The sequence below is a fragment of the Lissotriton helveticus genome, chromosome 11, assembly GCF_964261635.1.
Source record: "Lissotriton helveticus chromosome 11, aLisHel1.1, whole genome shotgun sequence".
Classification (NCBI taxonomy): domain Eukaryota; kingdom Metazoa; phylum Chordata; class Amphibia; order Caudata; family Salamandridae; genus Lissotriton; species Lissotriton helveticus.
The window spans coordinates 159132136-159154173 of record NC_136072.1 but is presented as its reverse complement, the minus strand read 5'-3'; the positions used below and the strand labels follow the sequence as shown (position 1 = coordinate 159154173).

General features: G+C 45.1%; 1 protein-coding gene across 7 annotated transcripts in view; it reads left to right on the top strand.

The window, feature by feature from the left end:
• Positions 1-22038, top strand: part of LRRC34 (leucine rich repeat containing 34) — a 431531-nt gene that overhangs the window by 245224 nt on the left and 164269 nt on the right. For all 7 annotated transcript variants that reach the window (XM_078666059.1, XM_078666060.1, XM_078666064.1 and 4 more), the window contains 3 exons: positions 6809-6862; positions 7830-7898; positions 18128-18211. In XM_078666059.1, coding sequence (XP_078522185.1) covers positions 6809-6862; positions 7830-7898; positions 18128-18211 — 207 coding nt within the window. The remainder of the gene's footprint in view (positions 1-6808; positions 6863-7829; positions 7899-18127; positions 18212-22038) is intronic.

The window sequence follows — 22038 nt, the reverse complement described above, 5'->3', positions numbered from 1 at the left end:
AAGCTGCTAAGTCCGCTGCTCCAGTGGCATCAAACAAAAAACTAGGACCAGCAACTACTGCTGCCAAGCTCATAAACCCCCCACCTCCTCCTACACCTGTAGCCAACCCACTAGGTCCTACCATATCTCCCGCTGTGGGCCAAACTGTCAAATCTAGTCAACACCTTAAGGAGGGTAAAAATATGGCGCCAAAAAATGTTGCGCAAACATCGAGACCTCCCCCATTTACGGCAACTTTCAACCGATTGCCGTCTATAAACTTGCCCCCAGAAGCACAACCTTATGTAGATGCCCTAGTGGGTGTTCCGCCCCTTAGTGAGGGGAAGAGAGAACAGGAGGTAGACTTATATAACAAGTGCATACAGTGGCTGAATTTAAACAGACCCTTACCTTCTAGCATTTCGGGTCATATATTGGCAATGAGAAGAGTAGAATGGATTGGAAGGGGTCCCAAAACTGTGGCAGGGGATGTTGTTACAATTAATTTTAGGGATTCCTCTGCTGTTGACCATATCTGTAGAACTTCTTTCCACAGAGAGTCCCACATCTTTCCTCTACACTTGTCCTACTTCTATCCTACTCCAATTCACAAATCAACTTATCAAAGGGGACCACAGTATATGAGAAATCATCTCTCCCACCCGAACAAGATTCTTCACTGGCAGCCTTCTAGGGAGGGTTTTCTTCCACCCACCTCGATCTACCCATTACAAGCCCATTGGAACAGGTTTAGTGTCCTCGAGGAGGTGGACTGACTCACCCAGATTGGTTTGCCCCCACGAGAACATAATGAGGGTAATTCAGATGAGGGTGATGTAATACAGGAAAATACACTATCCCCAGTTAGTTGTGAGGACCCCTGTCTTTATGTATCAGAGCGGGAGGAGACAAGGGCAGAACAGAGCCCGGATCAGGTATTACCTAGAGAACAAGGGGAAGAGAGGGACAAAGTAAAGGTTACGGAAAGAAATATAAAAATCCTCTCGTGGAATGTGGCAGGCTTAAAGAGCAAGCTACTTGTACCAGAGTGGTCCTCTTTTATGACCACACACGATATCTGCTTGATGCAAGAAACCTGGTCCTTTGAGGTGAGCGCCAGCCCAGGCTTTGCAAGCTATGACATTCCTGCAGTTACCGGGGGGAAAGGCCGCCCTTCCGGTGGTCTTGCCATATTGGTAGGCATACACTTAGGCGTGCAGGCCACACAAGTGGACACAAACTCCCCAGATATCCAATGTGTGTTGCTAACAACTGTTGGTAAATCTACACTGGCTATTATTAATATCTACTCCAGGCCTACTGTGAATGGAAAAGAATCAAGTACTATCAAGGCACTCGATCACTTCCTCCAGACACTTGATCCCACAATTCCGATCATTCTTGGTGGCGACATGAATTGCCAGTTTGAACCATTGGGTGGATCCGAGTTGTGTGAGGAGGATGAGGTCGACCTGCTCTGGCACATTCCGGCCCCAAGAATCACCCCAGTTAAGGCATGGGCCTCGTTAGTATTACAAATCAAAGCCTTGACCCTTGCAATGTCTCTGCGGGCATGCAATGGAAGGGGCAACAACGAAAGTTCCGGCCAGCCCACATACAATAGGATAAACCGTAGCTCCACCATTGACTACCTTATGTTGGAAGCAAAACACTGGGATAAGTTTAAAGATTTTGGGGTCGTTCCTAGGAACGATAGTGACCATAATGCGCTGGTCCTAACGCTTAAACCCAGCGCATTTGGATTAACTAACCCTGACTCTGGCTCCAGCCTGACAATCCCCCCACACATCATATCTAATAATAGGAGAAGAGTTAAATGGCCTTCCTGCCTAGACTCTCCTACCCGTCTCGCAAAAATCTATCAGATAGCTATCCCACTAATTAGCGATATGGGCAATTCCATCTCCCATGGGCAGATCATAGAGACCCACCGAAATTTGGTTGAGAGACTAGGGGATGTATTTTATCCGGTCAGTGGGACTAAGTTGTGTCGGAATAAAACACACCCCTGGCATAACCACGCTTGTAAAAACTCAAAGAAAGCCCTTCTTAAGGCAATTAAATCTAGAGATACCCTTAAAATTCGAGAATCTAGATTGCTGTACAAGAAGGTGCTCACTAGGGCAAAGAGCGAGTGGGAGGAATCTAGGTGGGATGAATTGAGACAGGCACTACTCCTAAAAGATTCCAAGACCTTCTGGTTAATCGTTTCCTCTTCAGCGGCAGGCGAGAGAGATGCTGGGGTCTCGAATATTGCTCCTATAGTGTGGGAGGCACACTTCAAGTCACTTTATACAAGTCCTGAGATGGAAGAACATGGGTGTCAGGGCCAGGATAGACCGCTACAACCGGTTTTGGACCTTCGAGCCTGTGCGCCTCGGGACCTCTGGCACGAGTGTCGACTGCTGGGGGCCCCGGGCTCAGGGACTTCTCCCCGTCAAAATCATAGCCCCAACCGAGCTCCCGAGATTCCTACGACCCCAGACCCCCCGCACGAGTGTCGACTGCCGGGGGCCTTGGGTCCTGGGTTCTCAGTTTCTCGCACCTGCACGGCCCGGAACCTCCTGCACGAGTGTCGACTGCTGGGGGCCCGAGCTCAGGGACTTTCCCATGTCAAAATCATAGCCCCAACCGAGCTCCCGAGATTCCTACGGCCTCAGACCCCCCGCACGAGTGTAGACTGCCGGGGGCCTTGGGCCCTGGTCTCTCTATAGTGAGTCAGGATGCCCACAATAGGTCTCCCACTAATAGCCTAGTCCATATTACACTCAGGGAAGTTGAATCGGCAATTGAGAAACTGCTCCCGAATAAGGCTCCGGGTCTGGACAAGCTCCCTGGAGATCTTTTTCGTTCCCAGCCAGAAATGTGGGCCCCATACTTGATGGTTCTGTTTAATGCTGTCTTACAGGGTTCCCCAGTACCTGAGACCTGGCTGGGAGCTGAGATTGTTCCAATCTTTAAAAAGGGCTGCCCACTCGCCCCATCAAACTGCAGAACAATTAGTTTACTCGATACAACCCAGAAGTTGATGGGCCGAATTCTACTGGAGAGATTACTGGGCTGGATGGAGGAAAATAAAACTTTGACCACCCTTCAAGCCGGATTTAGATCAGGGGTCTCGACTTCGGACCAGATCTTTCGCCTGCAGGTCCTATACTGGAAAACTGCAAGAGTAGAGGGTGGCAGCCTCTACCTTGTTTTCGTGGACCTGCGGGCCGCATTCGATCTGGTTCCTAGGGAGAGGCTCTGGACGGTGTTGGAGGAACTTGGTCTCCCTCCTTACTTATTAGATGCCCTAATCCGACTTCATACCGGGAATTATGCCCAGGTGAGGTGTGGGAAAAACGGGGAATTATCTGACCGCTTCCCTGTTACCCGGGGCGTACGCCAGGGTTGCGTACTGGTACCTACACTCTTCAGTTTGTATGTTAATGGCCTGATAGATAGACTTAATTGTGTCAGGGACAACGGTAGGGTGCCCGCTCTGATGTTCGCGGACGACACCTTGTTGTTGTCGCGGACATCATCGGGCATCCAGCGGGTTTTGGACGGTTTTGTCTCCTTTTGTGCCTCGCGGGGATTGGAGATCAACTTGGAGAAAACCAAGTTCATGATCTTCAACCCCCCGGGGCACACCCGTCCAAACCCCACACTGAATGGAACCCCACTTGAGCGATGCAAGACCTTTATATACCTGGGGGTGACTCTGACTGAGCATTTTACATGGCACCATCAAGCATCTAAATCCTCTCTGAGACTTGCACAGATCATGAGTGGTGTAGGTAGACTCCATAATGCCTCAACCTTTAAATCGGCTACCCCTGCCCTAGAGATATACAGAACACAGGTTAGGTCTGCTGCTTTGTATGCTGCCGAACTCTGGGGACATATCAATGCATGTAACTTAATGAAAGTAGAGCAGTCCTTTATGCGACATCTGTTTGGTCTCCCACAAAGCACACCCCTCCTACCATTACGTTTGGACCTGGGTTTGGAACCCAGGTCCAAACATGCACGTCCCCTGGTGGCTGCACGTCCCCTACTCTATTAGAGAAGGCTCTGGTCTGTCCCGGAGCTTGAACCCTTTAGAGCAGAATTTAACACTATTTGGGGACAGCTAAACAGCAAGAATATACGTTGGCTGGTACATGTGAAGACTCTCTTTTATCAAATTGGCCTTCCCCAACTGTGGGACACACCGGAGGACAGCTGTATGAGGATGCAAAGGACTGTACTGCTGACAGCTGTAAAATCGTACAATCTTAAATTGTTACATTGCTCTACCTCCCTGGGCAGACTGTCAACTGAGTTAACTGAGTTCCTTACAATAAAAGTCGAATACAGGACGAAGGTGTTTCTGGACTTGGTGCAGCCTCCACTAGCAGGAAAACTGTACATCCAATTGAGGCACGGCTGTTTACCGGTAGGGGCACTGACATCCAGATGGGCAAAAACGACAAATGCCAACTGCCCTGCCTGTAATTATGCCAGAGAAGACATTGTACATATCCTTTTCTTCTGTCCAGCATATAGAAAAATTCGAAAATGCTGGATCATCCCATTATGCAAAAATCTTGGTTTCCGACACTGTGCACACGCTTGTAGAGTGCTAACTTATGACACTGCTCCTCCCATTGTTTTTGCCGTCTCCCGGTTTCTACTAGGCATGTGGCGGAGAAGAACTATTTTTATCTACAATAAATAACGGATTGTTGTTTTTATCCTTTACTATTCCTTTGATAACCAAAGTTTAATAACTTTTTAATTCTAATGTATCTATGTTTTATTATTGCGCTTGTATATATTTTATTGCACTTTTATGGTCTCTGACCGAAATAAAGTTATCAAAGAAGAAAATGCTGGATCGAGGCCAACTGCTATTGGGATGGCAGACCCCACTGACCACCATGACCCCCTGTGGCACAGTGACAGGCTGAGAGAGGTGTCAAGCCTGCCTGGTATCTCGCGGTGGGAGAAGATAGAAATAGAGCAACTTGGGGATGTATGGAGAGGTGGAGCATTGCTGGCCTTCGAAACACTTAGCCAAGAACATGATTTGTCACCCACCCAAAAATTCCACTATAATCAACATGAGCACGCCCTCAGAGTTCATATCCAAGAGGGGACAAGCCTGCCGGATTCCTCCCTCTTGGAGGACCACCTACTTGCAGGTCCAATTCCGCATAGGGGTGTATCAATGATTTATCAGAAGTTAATGAATAACTCCCCCGACCCCCTGGGCCCCTTGAGAAGAACCTGGACGGATGATATAGTGAACATTGATGAGGAAGACTGGGTGATGGCCCAGGAAAGCCCCCGAGACATGGTTATCCGAGCGCAATTTCATCTGATACAGCTTAAAATATTATACAGGGCTTATTACTCATGCACACTGTGTAAGCTAGGGGCGGCAATGTCATCACTATGTGTGAGAGCGTGCGCACAAGAGGGCTCTTTTTATCATATCTTGTGGGAATGGCCCGTAATTCAATCTTATTGGTGAGAGTGCCGCTGGATGTCAAGTGGTTGCTATTAATGATACATGGGGATGAAGACTGGCGTAAACACAAAAGACCTTGGCTGGCACTGGCAGTGGGCATGGCGAAGCGAAACATAGCAAGGCAGTGGGAGGCCCCTGTCAGTGTCTGAATGGAAGGCTGATCTAAGCTGGTGCCAGCGGGCAGAGGAAGTGATATATCAAAGTAGAGGATGCCCCAAAAATGAGAGAAGATATGGGGCCCCTGGCCGAACTACCTGGGTACGTCTCTGGAACTGTGATTGTACTGGGCACTGGGCACAGTTAAATCTTGCCTTGGTAATACGGGGGAATGGTGTACAAACTGTTATTGGAAAAAGGACCAATCTATAGTATAATTGATAGTCATTTTTGAACTTATGAGGTGTGGTGGCGCCTCCCCGTGGAGTACCACTCATGCTGTGCTGTATTTGTACACCCGGGATGTACTTTCAAAATATGTGTTGTATGATGAGCTGGTTTAATAATAAAAAGATTGTTAAAACAAAAAAAAAACCAATCTGCAATTGTTACAGGTTTGTATTGAGTTTAAATTACATAGTAATTACTTTTGGATTACTTTCAGATTACATCGACTACTCAGGGTGGTGTGCCTAGATAGCACGCCACGAATATCACAATACAAGGTAAGTAAAACTTTTTAAGAATTGCAGTTTAGTTACTTTTTCTTTCATACAAAGTTCAGCTCAACACAACGTATCCAGGAACAAAACTCGTAACATGAGTTCCTATGGGGAAAAAGTGTTTGCGGTTTCTCAGGTAAGTAAACAACTTAAGAGTGGGACATTTGGGGGTTAGGACCAAGGTTCTCCAAGGTCTAGGTAGGCACTCAAATCGTAACTTCAGCAGCACTAGGAAGGATCCTCTCCACTCACAAAGTCTTGCAGAACCACTGAGTGCAACACAGTTTGCCCCCTCTTTTGTTCCACTGTATCAGCCAATCTACCAAGGGCTGCCTCCTGCATCGTAGATTGTGTTGTCAGGGCCTTATGTATTGCTTCACGATCTTCTGCTGCTGTATTTAGGAATTTTTCCATTGCCCGAGCCAGTTTCTCATGGCTCTCAGCCTTCTTGTTCACCACCGCCTCCATACTTCCAGATCCCAATTCTGACAACACTTTTGGTACTTTTGGGAGAATGGGCCGGCTGTAAAGGCGAGGAGGCTTAATTTGTTTCTCAATGGTGTCTGTTGTTCAAAGTATTGCGATATTGATATACATAAATTTAAATGAAAATCTCTTCAAATATTGATTTTCCGTCTACTCCTTTTAGGTCTTCAGGTGTGGCTGTGTTACCCGGATTCTCGGCGGAAAAAATAAACGAGCAGTAAGTAACGATTCCAGGGATAATACCTAGAAGTCTCTGTCACCAATACCTCGGTGGTTAGGTAGGAAAAGTAGTGACCCAGTGTAAGCAACCTGTGACTGATCTACCAATCACTAGACATAAAAGATCAAAAGCAGCACCCTTTCTTTATGTTCCCTTCTTTCCTCCCTTCCACATATGAGAAAATAATAGTATCAGAAGAGAAAAGAAAAAAAGATAAATGAAATGCAATAGAGAACCTGTAATTCGATTTGGTGGTCCTTATTCAGGAAAGTCAAATCAGGGAGGTTTACTATGTCATATCCCTTTTCAGGTATTTGTCTTAATACCTTCTGGTGAGGAAACAATAGTGATTTCAATCTCCTTTATCTTTATATTGTTCTGCCCAGAGCATTATGGGACTTGTAGTCCTTATCATGTAGGTATGTTTATTTATATGTAGGCGTATCCTTTTGGATTCAGGCTTATGACTTAGTAAAGCATACAATGTGCTAATACACCCTTCACCAACACCACCAGTGTCGCGTTTCCTTCCCACTCCCTCCTCCTTCCTCTCAGTATATTCAAAATCTGGCCCCAGGTAGTCACCTGCTCTGCTGCAACTCTCTAGAGTTGCGGCAACTAGGCAGCGTCTTTCAGGGCTATCCAACATTCCTCCGGGCCCAAGTCGACGTCCTCCACCTCCAGATTGGGTCTTTCGAGATTCTCTGGGACTGTGGTTTCCGCAGCGGTCTTCCTTCAAGGTGGGCACTCCTTCCACTCAGCAGGATAATTTCGGGCAATTCTTTCTTCCTCATGTTCCGTTCTGTCCTCCTGGGATCTTGTGTCCATGTTTCTTCTCCCCTCTTCCGGGGTTCATGCTTCCATTTTCTTTCCACAGTCGCCTTTCCATTCGGGTCTATTTAAAGAGACAGGTCTCTTTTACTGATTCGCCAATCTGTTTAACTTTCCTTTCTTTCTTTCCTAGGTCTTACAGCGCTGAGGAATTCCAGCGAGAGGACGGTAAGGCGGACAACCATCTGGAGGGGATCCCCAGGTATGTAAATCTTCATAGCACTGAAACGGAAAAGCTATCCTGTGATACCCATCCTACTAACTTTGCCCTTCTCACCCCTACTTACTCCAGCCACACTACATAGTATGTGGTGTACTGCGTCATAACACAATACATCACAAACTTTGCAGTATCGCTACTGTAATTAGGGGTGAGAAGGGCCAAGTTGGCAAACAAGTGCACATCAACCTGTATTACTGACTGAATGTGAAACGATTGGTTCAAGTTGACAAGTGTAATATGCATACATTTTTCTATGCATCTTCACAAACATAGCAATAAGTGGAAACTGTAATTGGGCTATGCATGGTAGGCAGATCACTCTGAGTGATTTACTCAACTGTAATGTTCTTCCATGTATAAATATTGTTAAAAATTGGGTTTCTGGTTGGCAGAGGTATGCACCGTGCCCAAGTAGCAACCACAATCCTAGTCAGGGTAAGTCACAGACACACCCTAAATTAACCTGTGCTAGCTTGGCACAGAGGAGTAAGCCTTAATTTAAGAGGCAATGTGTAAAGTATTTGTGCAGCCCGTTAAATAGTAAAAGAGTGAAAACACACAAACATACCTGATAAAAAAATAGAGCTTAATTTAATGAACAAAACAATAAATATCCATTAAGTAGAACAGGAGTTATGATTTTTTAAAGCATGTATTCAAATGTAGTGCTAAAAGTAAAAGTGCCAACCAGGGCAATATGGTTGCGCTTGACTGGGACAAATCCGAATGTTCAAGCTGACTGCATTGGCGAGCGGGTCTGATAGAAGGACAAGCCTTGGCCCGCTGCAAAGTACCTTGTTTGCTCTGATGTCGAAGATGCGATGAAGGGAGAAAAGAGATGATGCGTCGTCGATGATCCATTGGATTAAGGCGATGCGTTGTCGAGCCACGCAAAGTCAAAGATTAGTTGGAAATGGAGGCGATGCACTGCACAACCAGCGGTGCAATGCACTTGATCCTAGCAGCAGTGGCAAAGCTTTGTTGTCGATGGAGTTGCATTTGTTCTGAGCAGCGTAACGGCGTTGAAGGGTGGATTTTTGCTGGAGCAGCACTTTAGACCCACTTCCGAGGGTCCAGGACTGTGTTGGCACCACTTGGCAGGCCAAGACTCCCAGAAAGCAGAGTATAGGTGCTGTAGGATGGTGGTTGGAAGTCTTTTATGTCCCTGACACTTGTATCAGGAGGTAAGCCAGCAAGCCCTGGGAGTCACTCTGGGTTCAAGTGATGCAGGTCCAGTCCTACTCACCCAGGCAGGAGAACAGCAGGCAGGAGGACAACACAGCAAAGGCAGGAATCCAGCAATGCAGCAGTTCAGCAGAGTGGCAGTCCTTCAGCAGCACAGCAGCCCTTCTTCTTGGCAGAGTCTTAACAGGTCCAAAAGTGTACTGAAGTTGTAGGTCAGAAGTCCAGTTATTATACTATGTGGTGCCTTTGAAGTGGGGGAGACTTCAAAGAAGGGCTTTAAGTGCACAGAGGTTATCCCTTCCGACCCTGGCCCAAGACTCACTACAAGGGGTTAAGCAGTCCTTTGTGTGGGGACAAGACACAGCCTATTCAGATGTAAGTGTGAGGCTGATTCCAGCTCCTCCCTCCCATCGTGTCCAGTATGGCGTATCAGGATGTGGATGGCTGATCAAGTCACACCTTAGTTACTTTTGTTTGTGGCTGCCTAGAGGGAACGCATCATCCTAAACGTGTATTGGAGACAGGTTCCGGGCACACAGGGCTGAGAGCAGAAAAATTGCATATTTCTAAAAGTGGCATTTTAAAAATTATAATGATAAATTCGACTTTACCATTAATGAGGATTTACCATTACAATTCCATAGGTAGTAAACATGGTAGAGCTACCTCCTCCCAATTGGTAATTACAACGTATTAGATGTAAAAAGGAATCCCCAATGTTCACCTATGGGAGGGCTAGGCCTCACAGTAATGAAAAAGGAATCTGAAGTTTTTCACTACCAGGAAATGCAAAACGTAGTTGACTTGCCTTTTAATTACTCAGCACCTGCCTAATGGGCTAACCATGGCCTACCTTAGGCATGACATATATGTAATAAAAGGGGAGTTTAAGGCTTGGCTTGGCGGGTTTAAATGTCAAGTCGACCTGGCAGTGTAAACTGCTCCCACACAGGCTCTGCAGTGGCAGGCTGAGATATGTTTAAAGGACTCCTTAAGTGGGTGGCACAGAAAGTGCTGCAGGCCCACTGGTAGCATTTAATGGGCAGGCCCGGGGCACATGTAGTGCATTTTACTAGGGTTATAAGTAAATTAAATGTGCCAATTGGGGTTATGCCAGTCAAATCCTGTTTATGGGAGAGAGCACAAGCACTTCACTTTAGCAATGGTTAGCAATGGTAAAGTGCACAGAGTGCTAAAGCCAACAAAAATAAATTCAGCAAAAAGGGATGGAGGAAGGCAAAAGGTTTGGGGGTGACCCTGCTGAAAGGGCAATTTCCAACTAATGTTAAGAATCTGGGCCATATATAGGGTTCACATGACAATTGACTTGCATGTGGCTTCTGCCTGCCGCCCACTCTCCAACCTCATGCACTAAGAATTAAAGACAAAACATTAACCATTGATGTAAAATAGGAGAAATAAAGAGATATCCTTCAGGTGGCTGAATTGAACAATGTCAGATCATAATACCTGGGATCAGTCCCGGCTTCCACACTTCACCAAATCCTTTGATCCTAGGCATATCTCTCACTTGTGTTTAATTTAGTGGTCTATAATGTTGCTTCATGTATAACAAGAATCTAAGACGCAGTTGCGGTGCACATGGCAAATGACTCGCATATGGGCTCTGCCTGCTATTCACGCTCTGATCTCATGCATCATGAATTAAAGACAAAGCATTAACCTATGATGTAAAATAGGAGAAATAAAGTGAAGCCCAAATAGGGGCAGAATTAAACAATATTAAAGCAGAAAACCTTGGATGAATCCCGGCTTCCCTGCTTGACAAAACTGTGTGATCTTATGAAAATCTTTCTCTTGTGTTTGATCTATTAGACTAAAATGTTGCTCCATGTTCATTAAGAATCTAGGCCACATAAAAGGTGTTCATGACAACTAACTTGCCTCTTAGTTCTTTAATAGCATTGTTGTCATGGCAGGGGTAGCTGTGAATGTTTCTAAGTTCACACTAAATTCAAGCTATCACTTTTAGTAAATGCCTGTCAGTGCAGTGAAATAATCTGAAGTACTCTGGTGAAATGTTTCTGCATTTTATCCACATTACCTTTTTAGAATTGTAAAGCAACTGCATATTTTGTTGCATGAATTACTTGCCAGTTTCATTGCTTCACTCGTGCATGGGCACTCCCTGTTAATTTATCAGCTTACCCATTTATAAAACAGCTAGTGTTTGAAAGCAAGGCAGGGACCTGGGTGATTGTAAAGGTACCCTTGGGCCCTGCCTTTGGAGTTTGAAACATTTATTGGAATCAAGCTGCATGCCAAGCAGATGCAGCATCACAGGGTCAGCATTGTGTACAAAGATATGATGCAGTTTTTTCTTTTTCAGTGGAATGTGGTGAATTCTGTCTGGGGTAGTAGTACTTACCAAAAGTTGAATTGGAAACCTGGATACAGACAACTCCATTCTGCCAGCAATCTCCATCTGGCTTCTTTCTTCCTCTTTCTGTTGTTGTGCAGCATGTACTCCAGTTCCAATGGAAAGCCAGGCTCATGGGGCCCAAGGCAGGTGCAGGGGCTCAGGAACAAAAAAACAACATTCTGGTTGCTCACCCTTGCAACCAGTAGTGGGTGAGACATTGACTCACCTTGATTTCTTCCTATGCCCTGGAGTCCAACAACAGGTGAAATTTCATGTGGCTTCTGCCTGCCTCCAAGGTCTAACCACGTGCACCGAGAAATGAAGACAAAACATTAACGGTTGACAGAAAAAGATACCCATCTAGGGGCTGATCTGCACAATGCGCAACAAGAAAACCAATGATCAGTCGCCAGCGCCATGCTTGCCAATTATGTGATCCTCAACATATATTTTATTTCACCAAGACTCCTTTTTCTTTCACACCACATATAAAAGCACCTTCAGATAAGTGAGTTCAGGATGTGCGTTGGTTTAATATATTTAATATAATACATTGTTACTCCATTTATAATAAGAATCTGGGTCATTTTTAGGGTATATATGACGACTGACCTACCTCTTAGTTTACTGATGCCATTGTTTACATTTTTTTAAAAACATCACTTTTAATTAATCCTCCAAGGAGCGATATAGTCTGATGTATTAAGGCGAAATGCTTCTGTATGGTACATAAATTCGCTTCTTTGAATTTTGAAGACACTGTCTCCTATTCTAACGCAATGTTTGTTGCATGATTAACTGGCTAAATATTTTCAGGGCTCGGCTCATGCACAGGTGCTTAGAGCCAAACCTTTGTTCTGCTCTGGTTCTGCTCTGCCTGTTAAGTTATTGGCTCTCCCATCTCTATGTGCAGTGAATGAATGTTGATCTTCCGGCTTCCTGATACACTACATTCTGGGGAAATCGCAGGGTGGATATTTTTCTACTTTCACTTTTTTTTAACGTTATCCTTTCCTTTTTTACGCATGCAAACAGTACAGTAGCCGTGTTTCTATCATCATGTCACTCATTAATAGGAGGAAAAAGGAGAGAAAATAAGAGAGAAAATACTTTACAGGCAATATTGAGCGAGATAATTGAGACATATGTCAGTGGGGTACATCCAACAGTCTCAATACACCATACATATTAATACAGGGTGTCTAAGGGTGATCACATAGCATCTGCACAATACCCTTGGATGTTGCTCTTCTGAGCGCACCCACTCCCATCAGGAGTGCCCTTATGGCACACCCCAGATCTAGTCTTCCCACGCCTCGTCCTACTCTTCCCTTTCAGCTTCATCTGCTGCCTTGCGGCTAAGATATGCCTGATATTGACCCCAAATATTCCATGGTCTGCTGCATATCGGCATGAGGGCACTGTAATTATCCCATTGTGTATTGCAATAAGATAGGTCAGTGCACCACTCCGATAATGTAGGCAATGGACCTTTCATCCCTTACATTGCAATTCTCCTCTTTGCCAGTAATTTGCCAAGCGCCATCAATCTTCGGGATGCCCTAGGCACTTTTGTCATTCCAAGGAGAGGCTGCTAATGGTGTCTCAGGCAAGCGTTTCTGCAACATGTCTTGAAATGCCTCGAATATTGCAGCTCAGAACATACAGATCCCAGGACAATTCCAAGCCAGATCAGTGAAATTAGACCCCCCGCCCGCATTTCATGCAACTATCATCCTCCCGTAAACCATATTTGCATAATTGGGTCAGAGTGTGATACACTCTGTGAAGGTATTTGATGTATTAAGCGATGTCGCCCATTCTGTGAGATAGTCTTTACAACCGAACTGCAGTATGTCCACTGCTCCTCGGCTATGTTGAGACCCAATTCTTCTTGCCATTCTCAGCATGACTTAGTCTGCACCCAGTTACTCTTTGTCCTTGCGTATCTATATAATGTTGAGATCTTGCGCTGTGGGGACAGGGCCTGTGTTAAGTATGTCACTAAGGCTAACTCCTGTGGCTCTGACATCTCCTCTCCCAGTAGTGTGCAGCGACAGTGTCACTCGTTGATAATAGTATCTGCTTAGCAGTGATGGATACCAGCTACACCACTCCACAGGTAGTTTTGGGGGATAAAGGAGTGTAATCTTCTGTGCGTCAGCAGTCTTTCGTAATTGATACCTAGTGAACTCAATACGCTTGTTAATACCAAGCCAGTGAAGTTGATGGAGCAGAGGGGACGCAGAAGCATATCTAGGCAGATGGAAAAGAAGGCGAGCAGCAGCATTTTGAATGACCGGTAAGGGATGTATAGAGGCTTTGTCAGCACCTGGATATAACTAAAGCCTGCAGGACCAGTCTCTGAGCTGGAGGTGTGATTAGCCAAAGGATTTTTTTGATCCACCTAAGAGTAGCACAGCAAGATGCCACAACCCTGGAGATCTGAGACTTGAGGGAGAGCTTTATATCAATGATAAAAACCCAGGTTTTTCACTTTGGGGACAGAGGCAGGCACCGGGCCCAAATTGTCAGGCCAATGTTTAATTCCCCAAAGCTCTGGGTTATTACCCAGAATAAGCATCTCAGTTTTGGTGCTATTAAGCTTAAGAGCGTTACTAGAGACAAAGAGACATTCCTCAAGCCAAGCTGCAACAAGGAAGAATCTTGATGCTGGGCAGCAGAGAGGGAAAAAACAATTGGGGTATCGTCGGCATAGGAAAATATAGTCAAACCAGACTTCTCAGCAATGTCGGCCAGAGGGCGGACATACACATTGAAAAGTAACAGGTTCAAGGTGGATCCTTGAGGAACTCCGGAGGTTAACGCTAGAGTGTTAGACCTCACTTCGTTCAAGAAGACCTGAAAAGTATGGTCCTTTAAGATGGAGGTCAACCACCTTAGAGCCTGACCCATATAGCCAGATAATAATATAATATCTCAGTTTAAATATGGTGAAACAGTCCCTGGTTCATAGGGAATGTTATGCAAATGCTTTAAGTATATGATTTTCATAAGATGGGGGAAAAAGGAATGGAAACACCCCTTCTCCATACAACAGGGACAGAAACAGTGCAAACTTCCCTCCATCAGAGGAAATGTACAGCTAGGTTGACTTCAGCGAAAGCTTTTACTGTCACAGGCCATGTGCAAATTAGGCAGTATCAGTACAAGCTTTCCTCTGTGTAGTATGTGCAAATTGGGCAGCAGCAATGAAAGCTTAGCTTTCCTCAGGACAGGTACAACTTGGCAGTAACAAAGCAAGCTTTCTTTCTTCCAGAAAGCATAAACTTCCATTCCCAACAGAAGAGATTCAGCAGAGCAGTACATCTTACAGAACATGTATAATTAAAGGGAGAGGTGTGGCGCCGCGGCCAGGGCGACTGACGCTGGAATCTGGGGATCACGGTTCGATCCCCAGCTCCGGCGGCAGGTTAGCCCAGCACCATGTGACTCTGGGCAATAGCTTGCTTAATCTTCCCGACGGCCCCCAGCGCCTAGAGACCCTTATGGGTGATTGTGCGCTTTACAAATGTGGATTATTATTAAATCATGAATTACATGTACGTTATACACAGATATCTGGCATGGGTGCTTACCTCACTGAGAATAATATACTAGTGGATGAGTGTGTGAATATGCAAGTTCTGACTCCATTCTCCCTTAGGTGATAGTTCATGCAGGCATCCTGAATGTTTTGCTGCTGTCGCTGGGAGATCCGCTCTATATGGCCTAATGAAAAAGCCAATCACACTTCCATTGATTTGGTTGTATAGCAGCAGTTAGACTTCCTCTGTTCTTCCCTTTTGTCCCCTAAGAATGCTGTTATCCCAGTAAAGAGGAGAAGGAAGGGTTTAAACCCTTGGGAAATATTTACTTTTACTTAAGGCAGCGGCGTCATCACCTGAGGTCTGCTCACCGCGCCCACCCTCCTGCCCCCTTTGTATTCCGTGGCGCGCGCATTCAGATCACTATCAGGTAATTCAAATGAGCTGCTGATTAGGGCAGGGGACACAACAAAGCAATCTCTATGAATTTACATAAAACACCAGGAACAATCAAGACCTGCGGACCCCCTGGGAAAGTGTCACGGACCCCTGTTTGGGAAACGCTGCCTTAAGGCAAGAGTGCCTCAAATGTCACAAACCTCAAATGCTCATGAAGTGAACACTCCAATTTGTTCAGTTGGGTGTTTGCCTTGTGTAAGGTCACTGCTTTCAATTCTTCTGATATGATCTCAAATGAGTCCAGATGTCACTGCATCGCCCAATCTATCATGCCACGGGATTCTGTGGTGCAGCCCAAGTTTCCATTGCCCATTGCCATCTCTGAATATGGAATTTCCTCACTGAGAGTCTCACCTGGTGGTATTTGATTTTAGATTTTCTACTGGATAACTTGGCTGTGCTTGGGTAGATAATTCCTGACATATGTCGTTTTATGGAGCTTGTTAAAGGGTTGTTTTTTTATACCTTACTGAAAGACTACAACTAATGAACACTACAAACGCTCATAGAGGTAAATGTGTGTCCACCAACAAGCAAGAGACCTTTGGATAGCAAAAAAGGAGGAAGGCAATTGAAACCAATTCCCAAGAAGAGTCCTCCCATGCCCATTAACCTGTGATAGTAACATCATTAAGATTACAATTAAAAAGTAAACTAACACAGAAGACGTCGATTTTCCACATACCAGTCACATGTAGCACACACTATAAATACAGCCACCATCAGCTCTTGATGACATCTGCTACCCTGGCAATTAAGCCCAGCTTTTGTGGAGGCAATTTCTCAAATGATTCAGAATGCACCAATTCCGTTACCTGCTCACACATCTCCAGTAGCAGTAAAGCACGCAAACATACATTGCTTGGGTAGCTTAGAACAGCAGTCCTTGACCTTTTGGTTTCAGTGGACGTCCACTGAATCATTATCGGACCCGGGGACGCACTCTGAGTGGTTATTAGCAGTAGTGGAACCCTGGCCTAAGCAATTTTCAATTAATTGAACCTCAAAACAATACTCAAAAATACAAAAACAAGTATACAGCTGGCAAAGGCTCAAGTATTTAAATATTTTGTGTATTTTACCATCAAATTTAGAAAAGTTTTCAACTTTTCAATGTTATTTATTAGTATATACTTTGTTAACTTTAATGGATTCATTTTAATATTATTTAATTTTTTAAAACAGTCGCAGTCCTTTTTAGTAGGCCTTACAGACTCCTCCAGGATCACAGGTTAAGAACTACTGGCTTAGAACATCCACACATACACCCTTAGATCACACAAAGCATAAATCAATAGCTTCCCACTGCACAGTCCCTGTGAATGCCAAAGGACGACACCATACAACTGAAGATAACACCAGTTATACCAGCACATAAAGCAGTGGTCAGTAATTGACTAAACCCATCATATCTATAAGGACAACATGGCAGAAGCAATAAAATTGCCAAACGTGATCAATGATGATGTGTTGATTCTCGTATGCAGAGTATCTGAATATTTACACAGCCCCATGGCTTGTTGATGGCATCCTACTATTTACTGCAGTGTTCCATAGAGCAGGATTCGCATGGGGCTGCCATGGTGACACTAGGAACCTAGGAGAAGTTCATGTGTAGTGTGAGCTCTGTGTCCTTGGAGGGTGCATCATGGTGTCGCAGCTGCCGTCTTCAAGAGATGCTTTGTGATATTGCACCCGTGTGTAGTTTTCTAGAGTCCAAGTACTGATGGAGATCGGGCGCAATTACGTGAAAGGGAAACACGTACATGTGACGCAATTGCTTGCTGTATTAGCGGTCTAATGCTTAAGTCAGCGTGATTACAATTGCAAAAGAACACTATAGTGGTGATAACCATAGCCCTGCAAAACAATGAATGTATGGGCGAGAATATAAAAAAAGGAATAATCCCATGGCCTCCACTGTTGAGAATGGTCAAGATTTCAGCAATTTGCTTTGCCTATTTGTGTCACAAAGCTTAGAAAAGTAAGGGGCAGGAGAAATCAGTGCAGAAATGGTTCCAATACATCTGGATCCGCAATATTTCATCATTCAACCCAATTAAGTGGCTGGACCTTTTAAAGACCCATTTCTGTTCTTTATAGTGCAGGATCTGACTCCTTTTCATTTCAAGTATGGTCGAAGAGAAATCCTCGAAAACACGCCCCTGAGTTTCGTAATGGGTCACTGATTCTGTTGTTAATTTACCCAGTTGTATGTTGCTCCAGTGTAAAGTGAGTGTTGGCCTAATATTCTGTGTTGTCATCCTAATATAAGTCAAATTCCAAGAATAAGTAATTTGATGTGTCAAATTTGGTGTTACTGTTTGTTTGAGCTGACAAAACATAAGCGTCAACTTCACCTTGCACTCCCCATAGCTCTCCCTACGCTTACTCCATCCCTATCTGCTTTCCTGTCCCCTTTGCATCGGCTTCCCATTTTACCTTTGCGCCACTCTTATCGCTCTTCTCAATCTTTCTCATGAGTTGTACATTGAAAGTCCATTCCCTGTCCCATTCTAAAGTGAATATGTTTTTTCTACTCTTTGCTGAGCCTCAAAGTATGTTTTCCCCTACAACATTTTAGGGATATTGCTCATAGTACATTGTATTTATTTCTGTGTTTTTTTGTTAAGTAAAACCATGTCAAGTACTTGGAGACAGCGCTATTTGGAGGTATGTGGAGACCCAGACGAACTAGTGGATCAAGAATCTGTTCCGTAAGTATTAAAAATTCTTCTGAAGTAATGTTATATGAAACGTCTCTTTTTGGAAGATCCTAAGATACATTTGTGATTTGCACAGAAAATATGAATCGTAATAATATGCTTGTTCTCTGTTCTATAGAAGTGTACCAGGAAACTTAACAATATTATGCTTGTTATTTCCTCCATCATGAAAATAAACCTTCTCTGTTGCCGATTGTGTTATCATATGAAAAAGTTGTAGAGGAGCTAGAAAATCCCTTAATGATTGATGTGACTGAAGCATATTTGTTCATACGTCAAACTTTTTGAGTTGCAATTCTTCCCAGTACACAAGCACTCAACAGATGACATGATATATCACAACGGCATCAAAACTGCCATCAGCAACTTACTTATACAGTCATAGATGAAGAACATTTATAGAAACAAAAGCAATGTCACACAAAAAGTTGTGAAGGAATTAAGGGTTACAATTTTGGGCAAGGGGGTGAGAAGGCCATCGTCTGCATGATGAATGATAAACAGGCATGTGCACCTGCTTTGTGTACCCCCAGGATACTATGGAATTACAGAAAGGGCCACAGACACTTGTACAGCCTCTTCTGTAATGCTGATAGAGCTTGTGCACATGTAGCACCACCAATATATTTAGAGGGTGTTCCCTCATTTGCATAAGGGTATAGCCCCACGCTTGTGCACATGTAGCACCACCGATATATTTAGAGGGTGTTTCATCATTTGCTTAAGGGCGTGGCCCTATGCAAAAGAGGGAATGCTTTTGTCTCTGTGCCTGGGCAGAGTTATCTACGAAGGCCCAGAGGCAAACCGGCTGTTAAGAGGCGCATTGACAGTGCACCACAAAAAGGTAGCCTTCTGCATTCGCTGGGGCTCTCTATAAACGTGCCGACGTCACACCTGAGTCCTTCTCAGACACTACCTTCATCGGAGCTGTTCTGGGCTCAGTGCAATTTCGGGCTCATCTTCCCAAGCAGCGAGTCCAGAATATTCAGGCTATGGTTTCGATACTTCAGCCTCTATCCTGGATCTCGGTGAGACTGACTCTGAGGCTGTTGGGCCTCATGGTCTCCTGCATCCTGTTGGTGAGACACACCAGATGGCGTATGCGGGCCCTGACGTTCCAATGGGCACAGCATCAGGGAAATCTCACTGATGTGGTTCAGATCTCGGAAGGAACTGCAAAATATCTGCAGTGGTGGTTAACGAACCGCGATTGGGTCAACAGCAGACCTCTCTCCCTTCCCCAACCAGATTTCACAGTCTTAACAGATGCGTCACTTCTGGGATGGGGTGGCCATCTGGGAGATCAGGGGACACTGGTCTCCGGCAGAGATGGAGCTCCAGGCGATTTGGTTGGCATTGAAAGCATTTCTGTCAAAGGGAAGTTAGTGCAGGTGTTCACAGACCACTCCACCACCATGTGATACTGAAACAAGCAGGGCGGTGTGGGGTTGTGACCCTTTGTCGAGAGGCTATTCACCTCTGAACATGGCTGGAACACCAGGGCTTAACCCTGTTGGTTCAGCACCTGGCAATGTGTTCTGAACGCCACGGCGGACAAACTTAGCCGTCTATGCCTAGTGGATCAAGAGTGGCGTCTCCAGTAAGAGGTGGCGCAAGGTCTCTTTCAGCAGTGGGGAGAACCTTGGTTAGATTTGTTCACCTCCGAAGAGAACGGGCAGTGTCAGCAGTACTGCGTGCTGGAGTTTCCCAAGACAGCTATCGCTCTGTGACGCCTTTCGTCGCGAGTGGCGCTCAGGCCTGTTGTAAGCCTTTCCCCCATACCAGTCCTGTCCAGGGTTCTGAAGAAGATCAGGAACAACCGTTCCCAAGTCATTCTTGTGGCTCTGGACTGGGCGAGGAGAGTCATTGTATTCAGAGCTTTTGAGAATGAGTATTGATCCTTTGATCAGGCTGCCCCTTCAGGAGGATCTTCTGTCGCAGCAGCAGGGTAGGGTTCTTTTTCCGAACCTGTCAACTCTGCGCCTCATTGAGTGGAGATTGAGCCATGATAGTTGGTAGCTTTTGACCTTTCTCCCGAAGTCTGTAACGTTATTCTTGTGGCCAGGGGTCCCTCCACTAAGACGGCATATGCCTGCCATTGGCAAAGATTTATGTTACACTGTACAGAAAGGTCCATTGACCCTCTTTCTGCTTCTCTGTCTACTGTCCTTTTATTCATTCTAACCCTTGCCCAGCAGAACTCTGCCTTGTGAACTCTCAAGGGTTACCTTTCTGCTCTGTCTGCTTTTTTGCGGCTGTCAGACCAGCTATCTCTCTTCAAGTCTCCAATTGTAAATAGATTTCTGAAAGGGCTGACTCACTTATTTCAACCCGTGCCCTTTGTCATGCCACAGTGGGACCTTAATTTGGTCCTTACCTATCTAATATATTCTCCTTTTGAGCCTCTGCACAATTGTCACCACAATTGTGGACTATCAAATCAGCCTTCTTAGTAGCAATCCCATCTGCCCAGAGGGTGAGTGAGTTGCAGGTGTTATCTTGTTCACCTCCTTACCTTATGTCCTTTCCAAACAAGGTGGTGCTTCGTACCAGGGCATCCTTTTTGCCAAAGGTTGTGACCCCATTCCATCTGGGTCAATCCATCACTTTGCCCACTTTCTTTGCTCCCCCGCAACCCCCTAAGGAAGAGGAGCATCACCCCAGATCCAAAAAGAGCATTCTCTTTCTACCTTGACCGCACAAGAGAGTTCTGGGTGGATGACCAACTTTTTGCGGGGTACCTGGGATTAAAGAAGGGAAGGGCAGTGCAGAATAGGACTATCTCTCGCTGGGTCATTCTCTGCTTCAAAATCTGTTATGCCTTGGCATAGAAGGAGCCCCCTGAGGGATTAAGAGCCCATACAACCAGGGAAAAGGCTGCAAGGATGGCCTTAGCTCGGGTTGTCCCAGTCCAAGACATCTGTCTCAGAGCGAAGTGGGCTTCTTTGCACATGTTCGTAAAACATTACTGCCTTTATGGTCAGGTACGCAGGGACAGACATTTTGCCCGTTCAGTCCTGCAAGACTTCTTAGTTTAGGATGTGAGTCCGCAACTGCCGCTGGAATGGTATGGCTTGGGTATCTAATTCAAGGGTAAGGAATCTGCAGTTAGAAGTCTCTATCAGATGAACAAGTTACTTACCTTCGGTAACGCATTATCTGGTAGAGACTATCTATGTTGAAATTGTTTTTTAAGAAAATTTCAAATAAGTCACAAATGCAGATACATATGCAGAGGAAGAAGTGGAACACAGTATAAATGAGGAAATCATTCATAAAATATAACAAAGGAGGCATAAAACAACACATCCTCTAGAATTCATAAGGCGAAATTCAGGGTAAGAAAGAAAAGAAAGGAAAAAAGGAAAAAGAAAGAAAAAGAAAGAGAAAGGAAGCCCCAGAGTAACAAAGTCGTTGTGAAGAGAGATGGAAGCAAAAAAAAAAAAAAAGGTAGAGACTATCTAGATGCAGATTCCTTACAGTCCCATTCTCTCCTCCCCGCTTTGCAGACTGATATTGTAGGACTAGGGTTGTTTCCCACCTTTCAGGACCCTAGTTTTGCACACAACTATGTCAGTTACTTCATGGCTCTGCTCTTCTGGGGTGGAAAAAATAAAAAGTACTGACGTCTGTGCGCCTAGGTGGCGTCTATATAGGCACCGCAATGTCATTAACGACGCAGACTATGTCACCAGAAGCCGAATGGAGCCACCCAATGTCGCACGCAAGGGGTAGTGCTCAGCAAAAGTTTCCGGATCAAGCCTGATGCCTGGGAAATTCAAAGTTAAGGAATCTTCAGCTAGATAGTCTCTACCAGA